At 46.1% G+C, this 11,645-nt stretch overlaps 1 protein-coding gene across 1 annotated transcript in view; it reads left to right on the top strand.

Annotated features, from left to right (window-relative positions):
* Nucleotides 1–524: 524 nt before the first annotated feature.
* The window catches only part of Jmy (junction mediating and regulatory protein, p53 cofactor), a 74,404-nt gene continuing 63,283 nt past the window's right edge, over nt 525–11,645 (top strand). The window contains exon 1 of the mRNA XM_042261631.2: nt 525–1,694. Within this exon, the coding sequence (XP_042117565.2) occupies nt 675–1,694 (1,020 nt within the window). The 5' untranslated portion in view covers nt 525–674. The remainder of the gene's footprint in view (nt 1,695–11,645) is intronic.

Genomic DNA, 11,645 nt, shown 5'->3' with positions numbered 1-11,645 from the left:
GCCCGCGGCCACGCGCAGGCGCTGCTGGGGGACGCGGAGTTGGGGGAGGGGGGGAGGAGGCGGGGCGCCGCCGCGCGGGCACGACGCGCGCGCCGCCGCTGCCGCCACGGCCGCCGCCGCCGCCGCCGCCGCGTCAGCAGCGTGCCGCACGTGCCCGTGTTTACGTCCCTCGTGGAGCCGCCGACGTCACAGCCTAATGGCAACATTGTGGGGATGCTGAGCCGCGGAGTTTAGGAGTCTGGCGTCTGCTTCCCGGCTGGCTCGGCGCGGCGCGGTCGGCGGCGGCGGCAGGCAGGCAGGCAGAGCGCAGCGGCGGGGAGGTCGGCCCCTGCGGAGCGGCGGACCGCGCGCGCGCGCGCCCCGGCGCATCCCGCAGCCCCGCGCGGCCTCGCGCCAGGCCGGGCGACCCCGGGGCGGCCCCGGGGGCCCCCAGCACTGCCGCAGCGAGCGGCGGCGGCGGCGGCTTGTAAACAGATCCGGCCGCACGTGACCATGTGAACTACCTGCTCCGGGCCGCGTATTGTCTCCGGTGAGAGTCGCGCCACAAAGGAGCCGGTGGGAGAGCGGCCGGAGCGCTAAGATGGCTGAAGGCGCCCGGCAAGGGTGAGCTGGGGGCGCGGCCACCGCGGAGACTCGGCCGGGCGGCCCCCCTCGGCCGGGCCCTCGGAGCGACCATGTCGTTCGCGCTGGAGGAGACGCTCGAGTCCGACTGGGTGGCGGTGCGGCCCCACGTCTTCGACGAGCGCGAGAAGCACAAGTTCGTGTTCATCGTGGCCTGGAACGAGATCGAAGGCAAGTTTGCCATCACCTGCCACAACCGGACGGCCCAGAGGCAGAGGAGCGGCTCCCGGGAACAGGCGGCGGCTCCCGCGCCCGATGGGAGCCGCGGGCCCGGCAGCCCGGCGACCAGGGGCCGGCCCGAGGCCGCTGCCTCGGCCACGGTGCACCGGAGCCCCGGGCCGCGCAAGAGCCCGGCCTGGGCCGAGGGTAGCTCTCCGCGCAGCGCGCGCAGCCCGCGGGGCGATCCTCTCCGGGGTCCGGCGGGCAAAGGACCGGAGAGTCCCCTGCGTAGCCCTGCGCGGGCCAAGGCCAGCCCGCTTCGCAGAGGCGCGCCATCCCGAGATGCGGCCGCCGCTGCTGCCCCGCCAGCCCCGCCAGCCCCGTCTGCCCCGCCGGCGCCCCCGTTGTCGTCGGTGCGGGTGGTGAGTGCCTCCGGGGCGGTCTCCGAGGAGATCGAGGTGCTGGAAATGGTGAAGGAGGACGAGGCGCCGCCGCCGCCGCCCCCCGACTCGGAGCCGCCGCCGCCGCCCGCCGCGGAGCTGGAGTCTTCGGCTGAAGAGTGCAGCTGGGCCGGGCTCTTCTCCTTCCAGGATCTGCGGGCCGTGCACCAGCAGCTGTGCTCGGTGAACTCACAGCTGGAGCCGTGCCTGCCGGTGTTCCCCGAAGAGCCGTCCGGCATGTGGACGGTGCTGTTCGGGGGCGCCCCCGAGATGACCGAGCAGGAGATCGACGCCCTGTGTTACCAGCTCCAGGTCTACCTGGGCCACGGCCTGGACACGTGCGGCTGGAAGATCCTTTCCCAGGTGCTCTTCACCGAGACGGACGATCCCGAAGAGTATTACGAAAGCCTCAGCGAGCTGCGGCAGAAGGGCTACGAAGAAGTGCTTCAGCGGGCGAGGAAGCGCATCCAGGAGGTGAGTGTCTAGTCCGAGCGGCCGTCCCGGCGGCTCTTCCTGTCTCACTGTCAAGGGCCGGAGCCTCGGTTTGGGGTGTGCGCAGTGTGGTTTACCCACGGCTTTCTTCTCTAGTTATCTCAGCGAGGGACCTTTGGGACGTCTTTAGGGCGCTCCCCCCCCCCCAAAGTACCCAGTTTACTAAATATAGATAGGTAGAGACGAAAGCACTTAGGAAAATAGGTATCCTGTAAACTTGAACTGAATGGATGTTATTCTGCCCCTAAAGCGACAATAACTTGCCCAGACGTCAACTGTTCTTTCCAGGTGTCATGTTTATGTACTCAAAATAGTTGTCTTACGGGAACAAAGTTCATCTGCTTTCGCCCCCCTTGTGTGCTCTGGCAACATCGGCAGGTAGGAAACTTTTACCTTTCAGTGTTTTGCTGTGCTGAAAGTGGACCACCGAGCTACACCCCAGCCCTAAATTCTTTTGTTTTTCGAGACAGGGTTTCTCTGTGTAGTAGCCCTGGCTGTCCTTGAACTCACTCTGTAGACCAGGCTGGCCTCACAGAGATCTGCCTGCCTTTGCCTCCCGAGTGCTGAGTGCTGGGATTAAAGGTTTGCCGCCACCACCGCCCGGCATCCTAAATTCATTTTTAAGTGTGTTGACTTGTCCAAATGGCAATCGACACAAATGTGTAGACTATGAAGTCTTTACAGATGGCTCAAGTTTCACTCCTGTTTTAGGGAGAAGGAAGGTCATGGGCAGGAATGCTCATTATGTTTTCGTATGTAGTGTGAAAACTTTTCCATACTCTTTAATTCTTTAAATAACAGGAAATAAAGGGCGGGATGCCTGAATGGTCATACATATGGAGCTCTGCAGTATGTGTTTATAGTCGTACCTCTTTACCAGTTTCTGTTGAAACTTATTAAAAAGATAATTTAATAGCTTCTCCTAATGGGCAGTATATGTAGTTTTTCTTTTTGGTTTTTCGAGACAGGGCTTCTCCGAGCAGTTTTGGTGCCTTTTCTGGATCTCGATCTAGACCAGGCTGGCCTCCAACTCACAGAGATCCGCCTGGTTCTGCCTCCCGAGTGCTGGGATTAAAGGCTGCGCCACCACCGCCCGGCATATGTAGTTTTTCAAAGCAGCAGTTTACTATTCTAATGTCACTATATATATATATATCATGGTTGGTTTGGGATGGAGAAAAGCTGCTTTTCATGGGTTTTTATTCCTGACGTGGTGTCATTTGTGTGTGTGTAATAGATACATACACATACATACACACGCACATGTGTATATATATATATATATATAATATATGTGTATATGTATATATATGTGTATACACACACACACACACACACACATAAAAACTGCTGTTCAGCCAGGAAGCTGGGACATTCTGGGTTTTTTCATAGAATATTGGGTGTTTTCTTTGCTAGACTTGAGTATTTAGGAAATACTTATTTTTCACTTATACCATACACACGGTACATTTACAACTTCTTTTATCAAAACTTTTCACTACGAGGAGCAAGCCTGCAATCCCAGCACTTGGGACTCACTCCAGAGGCAGGGGCAGGTGGATCTTTGTGAGTTTGAGGCCAGCCTGGTGCAGGACAAGCAGAATCACTTAGTGACACCTTGTCTTGAAGGAAAAAAAAAGATTCTTCAGATTCTTCACTGCTTCCCTGTGGTTTACTGTATGGTAAACATCACTCATAATAATTGATCCTAGAACTCCAGGGCTGTTTTCATTTCCCCCTTGTTTTCTCACTTCTACCTTGATATCTTTTTGAACAGAGGTGACAAATAGCATGATATTCTTTCTTCTAGTGTTCATATTAACATATATTTCTTTTAAGCTTTAAAACGTTTTTATTACTCAGTTATACATGTGTGTGCTAGTTTCTCAAACTAGAAATTGTAGATAGCTAGTGTTTTCCAAACCAGAAGCTCTTTAATTCCTAATTGAGAGCTGTCTGATTTCACCTTTAATGATACGCAAAAAAAGGGGTTATCTTTGTTTTGTAGATTCAGATGGGTCAAAAATGAGCTAAAAATTTTAGTTTTCTAGAACTCAATTTTGAGGGCTAGTTTTTTTTTCTAAAAGAACACATTTTCTTAGTTAGAAATCTGTTAACTAAATATTTTATTCTCTTTAAGGTGTTTTTAATTTTTTTAAAGTATTTATTTTTATTTTATGTGCATTGGTGTTTTGCCTGCATGTATGTCTGTGTGAGGGAGTTGGATCCCCTGGAACTGGCATTACAGACAGTTGTGAGCTGGGAATTGAACCAGGGTCCTCTGGAAGAGCAGCCAGTGCTCTTAACCGCCAAGCCATCTCCCCAGTCTTTTTTTTTTTTTTTTTTAATTTTTATTTTTATTTTTAAAGTAAGGTCTTATTCTGTAGCCAGAGTGGCTTGGAAACTCACCAATATGTAGCTCAAGTTGGCCTCAAACTCTTGATCCTCCTGACTCAACCTCCTGAGTGCTGGAATTACAGGTGTGAACCACCATATCTATCTGTTTGGTTCTCTTTAGCAGAGGAACAAAACAAAAGAAAATAAAACAATTTTTTAAAGAATCTTTTTTTTTTTGTCTTGGGAAACTATTATAAATTCATTAACAACAAATATGTAAGCTTTTGATTCTTTCTGAAGTTGGCTAGAATGGTATTTGAGGAATAGCTCTCAATGATAACAAACAAGTTCGCCTGTAGTGCCTCCCCTGAATTATACTGGAAGATGGAGTGTGGAGACTAGTTAGTGATGTCTGCCATGGACATGCTGATGGAAGTGTACCAAGAATATTTCCGATATTCTAAATTAGGTTGTTACTGTGTTCTCCTGCAGCTTCGATTCTTTTCTGTGTTGGTCGTGTGCTCATGGGGTGCGGTATGTGGGTTGGTTTGTAGTATGCCAAGCAAGTGCTCTGCCAAAGAGCAGTAATATGCCCTCCCTTGATGGCACTGGTTGGTGAATCAGGACTCTAGTCCAGGCTGGTCCTGAAGAGCACAGGCCCCCTGGAGCACAGCACCTCACATCCACCTCTCGAGCGCGCAGTGATCCACACGCTCCACAGCTGCTTTTTTCCAAAGGTAAAAATGTTCTTTAGCAGTTGTGAGTCACTTGTATGAGTTCTGTTGAGTTCATTTCTGCTCTGCTGGATTTAGTGTTGTCTTTCCTTCCATATCTCAATCAACACAGCTTGTGGAATTGACCAATTTTTTTTATGCTGGATATGTCTGGTAAATAACATATTTTAACAGATACTACTTTGAAAATGTAGTTCTGTTCATATTTTTCATTCTTCAGTTTCCTTGACTTGATCTGTTACCTGCCCCCATAGCATGCCTTTTTCCTAGCTATCAAGTCCATACTTGTTTTTGTTCAGGATGGTCAGTGACTTGCTTAAGGAAGGTCTTATCTTCAGGGTATTCAAGTACAGGTCTTGTACAGCCTGGCAAATCCTCTTCCTCTGAACCACATCTCCAGCCCTCCCCTTAAAAAAACAAGTGTAAAACAACATTGTAACGAAGGCCACTGACCTTGACTCTGTTGAATTCCCTGCACTCAACATTAGTGGATAAGACGTGTCCTTTTAATGTGAAGTTGTAGATAAATACAATTTTTATAAGTTGATAAATGTATATTCTTCAGGGAAGATGCTTTAAAATAGATTAAAATTCTCTTAAAATTGTTAGTTTTTTGATTTTGAGACGGTCTCCTTATGTAGCCCTGGCTGGTCTCAGATTTATGATCCTCCTCCCTTAGCCTCCTGACTGGGGATAATGTGAGTGTGTGTCCCAACTCCTGACTTGTTAAGACTTTTAAATACCAAAATGGAATGGGGGCTGGAAGCATGGTTTATGGGGTGCTTGTCTGACGTGAAGCCCTGGTTTCAATCCCCAGCACCGGAACCTTGGTGTAGGATCCCACACCTGCAGTCTCTGCTCTTGGGAGGTGGGGCAAGGAGGACCACAAGTTCAAGGTCATCCACTGTGTAGCAAGTTGAAGCCAACCTGAAATACTTGAGACCCCATCTCAAAAACGTAAAAATCAACAACATCCAGAACAAAAAGCACTCTTGAAATGATTTGCTCTGCTGTGTAAGGTTGTGACACCTGGAGTTTAATATTTGCAGTACCCTTAAGTTTAGTGGGGTTACCAGGCCTGTAGTGTCAGGCACTCAGGAGGCCAGGGCGGGGAGTCCAATAGAGCTGGGGAGATAGGTAGGTCAGTGCAATGGTAGAGCACTTGCCTACTGTGTGTGAGACCTAGGCTCAGCCCCTAGAACTGCAAAGGAAAGAACACTTGGTATGGGGCGCTTAAGAGGCCCTCTCCCATGTCTGTTTTCTACTGGAAATTTTTGTTCATGATTCACACTTGGAAATTATAGTGCGTGAGGATTTACAAGTTATACAATAACACAATATTAATAAATTGTTTTATTAATGACAGATGCATTCTAAGATTATATACTAAAAGCCTCAGTCTAAAGAAAATGTAATATTTGTTATTTGTAGTTTTGTGTTGGACTTTTTACATGGGTTTATTGTAGTATCTACTATTTATATAGTAGGCAGGCAATTTTTATATTTAGACATGTGCCACCAAGGCCTCTTTGAACAGTGTAGCAGTAGATCTTAGTTGTTGAGCAAAGCTAAGGTTTGTATTACTGTGTGTTCACATAGGTAGTTTAAAGCTTAACTTCGACCTAGATGTATGTAGTAATGGTTTCTTGTATAATCATAGCTTATTTTCTTTCTTTCTTTCTTTCTTTCTTTCTTTCTTTCTTTCTTTCTTTCTTTCTTTCTTTATTTATTTATTTATTTATTTATTTATTTATTTTCAAGACAGGGTTTCTCTGTGTAGCTTTGGAGCCTGTCCTAGAACTCACTCTGTAGCCCAGGCTGGCCTCGAACTCACCAAGATCCACCTGCCTCTGCCTCCCAAGTGCTGGGATTAAAGGTGTGCACCACCACCGCCTGGCTGCTTATCTTTCAAATGATGGATTTTGGCATTTCAGCTTGTGAAACTCAATTATGAGAGACTTACTTAAGATCTAAAAATCTGTTTACTTTGGAATGTATTGTTTATATAAATATACTGAATCTGATTTTTGAGTTAAAACCATTGAGAGCAGAAAGTGCTTTCAAAGAAGCACACTGAACGTCTTGGAGTCAGAACAGTCTAGATTTTTATTAGGACTCATTACTTCTGATGGCATGCTTACCTATTTAGTCTCTTAAATGAGAGGTGGAGAAATAACCCAAGGATGTCTTACAAATTAGGACATGAAATCACAACTACCCAGCATTTATAAAGGTAGCTTCTAGTAAGTATGGCGTAGATATCAAGCTCTAAGTATTCTTGGTGGGGCCCAGCTTGAATGCTAGACAGTACTCTACCATTGAGTTGCATCTCCAGTACAAGTGGATGTCTGCCTACCTTATTGAAGCCAGAGTTGAGGCTTACAATGGTCTCGAGTTTGGCAGGGTGAAGCAGTTAAGGAGTGACAGAATTTCAGATGCAGACCCAAGCCCATCTTACCAACCTCGTGCTGCTTGTGCCAAAGCATGCTGCTTGTTTGGTATCTTTTTCTTCCTTTTCTTTCCTTTCCTTTCCTTTGTCTTTTCTTGACAAAAGTAAGATAATTAGAAAACAGTCTCAGGTAGCCCAGGCTGGCCTTGAATTCCTGATGCTTCTGCCTCTATTTTCCCTATGCTGGATTTATAGGAGTAGCCTATCACCCTTGGTTCATCTGGATTTCTTGATCTAAATCACAGTTGTTCTCATCCTTCCTAACTGCAGCCCTGTGAAGGGATCTCGACTTCCCAGGGTTGAGAACTACTGACCTAAATGCTTACACTCTATGAAGCCATTAGGAGGGGTTCATGGTGCCCAGTCAGATACTTCACACATCAAATTTGGGTTTGAGTCTTCCTTGCTAAAGAAGGCCGGCCAGCTTGTCCAAACTCTTTAGTAATGTGATGTGTGTGTTTGGAAGGGAGAAGGTATGGTTATAGTTGTCTTCATTTCTTAAACCTTCACCTAGAACTTACTTGGTGTTACTGTTCTCCATTATTATTTACTTGGCCTTTTGCTGACTACAAAGTACTGTTACTAACAGAAAACAAAAGGTCGGCCATCTGTCTGTGTGCTTGTTTTCTTGTAATGAGGAATTTCTTGGGGCTCTTGACTCTGTAAAAGGCTAAGATAGGGTTCCTCTGAATCTGCCTAGCTCTCTGTTACTGACAGGAGGATTGATTTCCAAGGGTACGATGAAGGCATTGAGGTTAGATTTCACTGTATTACCATGAAGGGTGTTGACATAACAGCTTAAAAGGAGGAAAGATGTTGCCTCCTAGTTTCAGCTCATGGTTAGTTACTCTTGCTTTGAACCTGAGGTAAGGCAGACTGTCATGGCGGAGAGGGAGTGAAGGAGCTGGGTTGCCCATCTCTGACGGCTGTGGACGAGATAGACTTTGCAGAGGCACCGTGACCAGTGCTCTGCTGGTTACCAGTTACCAGTGACCTGCTTCCTCCGGATAGCCTTCACCTTCTAATAGCCCATTCAACTATGAACCCATCAGTAGATCAATCCTTAGTGCGCACATCACTTCTAAATAGTGCCAGTGTCTGGCAAAGCCTTCATACCATACAAGCTTTTAAGTGGCAGGTCACACGCACACAACAGACTCTAAATGGTTCTTGGTGATTTTTGGTATAGTTGGTAAAGTTATTTTTGTTTTTCTAGCATTTTGTATCTGACTTCTGGAAACAGTACAGGGCCAGGCATATTGAGGTCTTGGGTCTCTGACGTGTGCTGGAACAAAGTACCTGTCAAGAGCATGGATGAATGGATTTGTTTTGTCGTAGAGTGTGAGGTAGCTGTTAACTATGGTGGTGATACCATGGCAACATGAAACAGTTGGTAAGCAGAAAGGTGAATGCTGACACTCAGCTCACTGTTCTTATACCGTCCAGAATCTCAACCCATGGAATGATACCACCCATATTTAGGGTAGGTCTCTCTACTCCCGTTAACCTAATCTGGAAACAACCTCACAGAAGTGCCAGAGGTTTGTTTATGTGGTGATTCTAAATTCTAACAAATTTACAATCAGGATTAACCATCACACTAATGTTTTTGGAAGAGCTTGATTTTTGTACATATACTATAATCAACTAGTCCTGGCTGTCCTGGAGCTCCATATGTGGACCAGGTTGTCTACATATGTGGAATCAGACTCACAGATCCTCCGTCACTGCCTCCAGAGTGCTGAGATTAAAGGCATTTGCCACCATGCCTGGCTATTTACAAAAGTAAATAACTTTTCTAAATAAATATGAAAACATTCACCTTTCTGCTTACCAACTGCGGGGGAGGGGAGCAGTACCTCTGCCCTATACCCGTAATTCCAGAGTTTGGGAGGCTGAGGCATGAAGGAGGTTCTATAGATTTTAGGCCAGACTGGGCTACAAAAGGAGATCCTGCCTCAAATAAAGCTTCCCCCCTTGTGTCTGTCTGTCTGTCTGTCTGTCTGTCTCAATATAAAGCTACAGGAGGAATATGTTTGTGTGATCTTTCTTTTTGCTTTTTTGAGACAGGTCCTACTATGGAGCACTGGCTGTCTTGGAACTATGTAGACTGGGCTGGTCTCATCCTCCTGCCTCTGCCTCCCGAGGGAGGACTTGGATTAAAGGCTCCCACTACCATGCCTGGCTAAATATATTCAAGTTCTGGCTTAGACTGTTCTGGCCAGGAGTAACCACATGTGGTTAGATGTGGGGATATTTCACCTCTAAAATTTTCACAAATATATGCTATTTGGAAGAAATACCTTCTCACAAAAGCATTTCCTAATACTAGCAATTAGCCTCCAGAGTAGAAGTAGGGAGTATGGTGTAGTCCGTACTGCTGCCAGAGATCTCCTTGTCTCCTCCTGCCACCTTTAATCTTCCTTTCCCCTTCGTAACTGCACTGAAAACAGTTTATCTCCTTCACTAGTGTTGCTTGATAGATCTGAAAGTGGGGAGAAAGATGTTGACTTCTCTTGCTTTATTTTTAGTTAGAAGTTTTCCTCCATATTGTTTATATTAAGTACATTTTTTGGTACTAGGAAACTAAATAAGATAATAGCAAGCAGGGTTAATGAAGGCTCAAAGGAGGAAATGTATGAATTAACTTTCTAATAGCAATATTGAACCTTGAAAGTTGCAAGGGAATACTATTCATTATTCTATTAAAAGGGAATTATGTCTATATTGACGCTGCTTTTGTAAACAGTTGGTTTCACTCTGGCTCCCTGGAGTGCCTCAAAATTGACTCTTGAGTTGTTTTTCTTCTGTGTTAAGTTTTGTGGAACCTGAAGCTAGTTGATTAGGATGTTTTATTTGTCTTGGTGAAAATTGCCCTACATAGATTAGATAAAGCGGCAGTTCTTGTTGAAGTGTCAGCATGCTTAGAATTTTATAGAGTGGAGTTGGGAGGAATCTAAAATTAAAGTATGCTTTTGTTCTTTTCAAATCTTGTTTAACTGTGACATTTCCCAGTTGGCCTTCAGTTGACTATTTTCCGTGGAATTCCATGGTATTTTCAGTCTCTCTAAACTCAAAAGACTGTTGAGAACAAAGTGGCCACGCATGCCGGCCGTATGGTGAGGTATAGTGAAGAACATGAGTTAGTCTGGGAGCAGTTGATAACTGAGCCTGTGCCTCGGGTCCTTCATTTCTGAAGTGATGTAAATTTATCCCTGCTTCATAAGGTTATTAGTGAGATGTACATGCCTGTGCCTAGTATATAGAAACTCACAGCAAATAAAAACTACCATTTGCTTTCTCCGGAGACACTTATTACTAGCTGGCTGTTGGATTCCTCTGAAATCCTAACCTATTTCTACTAAAAACCAGGTTGGTGATTCAAAGCCGTGTTTGTGATGATGGAAGTTGGTCCCACAAAGGTTAACATTCCCAAACTGATACAGTGTCTAAATAAGAACAACAGGTTGGTCTGGTCTTTGTACATCATCAGAGACCCTTCCATGACTCCCAAGACAGGTTGCTGCTACATATGTATCTAACTATTTGGTTGACTTGACAGGATAGGGTGGTCCTTTTGGTACAGTTGATTATAATTTGTATTTTCTCCACCCACATCCCGTAGCTTTTCTCCTGCTAGGCATGTGCTCGGCTTCTGAGCTAAGCCCTTGGTGCCCCTTGAATGGTTTGAATTTTGGTTTTTGAGACAGGCTGGCTGTTGTAGTCAGTGTCCTGTAGCTGTGAAGAGACACCATGACCATGGCAACTTTTATAAAGAAAAACATTAAATTGGGGCTGTTTACAGTTCAGAGGCTTAGTCCATGGCAGGAAGCATGGTGGCACATAGGCAGACATGGTGCTGGAGAAGAGGTAGTTGGGATTTCCACATCCAGATCACCAGGCAGTAGGAAGAGAGAAATTGGGCCTGGCTTGAGCATTTGAAACCTCAAAGCTCACTCCCCAGTGACACTTCCTCTAGCAAGGTCACACCAGTCAGACAGGCCACGCCTCCTAATCCCTGTCAAGTAGCACCACTTCTTCATGACCAGGCATTCAAATATGTGAGCCCATGGGGGGGGCGGGGATTCCTATTCTCACCACCACACTGGCCTGAGCTCCTGGGCTCAAATGCTCTACCTCAGCCTCCCATGGAGATGGGACTGTAGGTGTGCACTACTGTGCCTAACAACCATTATTCTTTTATTTCTTTTTAATCTTATCTATCTTTTCTATATCTTCCTTTTGCTTATAAGCATATCAGACAACCCTGATTACATTTGCAGAACTACAATCGGAATAATGTTAAATTGTAAGTACTGACCTAGAAGCCCTTAAATTGCATTCAGTAATTTATTCATTAAATAGTTTTGAGGGCTGGAGGTGTAGTTAGGTGGCAAAGCATATTTATAACAT

This window comes from Peromyscus maniculatus, chromosome 15 (genome assembly GCF_049852395.1).
Source record: "Peromyscus maniculatus bairdii isolate BWxNUB_F1_BW_parent chromosome 15, HU_Pman_BW_mat_3.1, whole genome shotgun sequence".
NCBI classification, from domain to species: Eukaryota; Metazoa; Chordata; class Mammalia; order Rodentia; family Cricetidae; genus Peromyscus; species Peromyscus maniculatus.
Note: the sequence above shows the minus strand (reverse complement) of the source record. Positions and strands in the feature narration are given on the sequence as shown.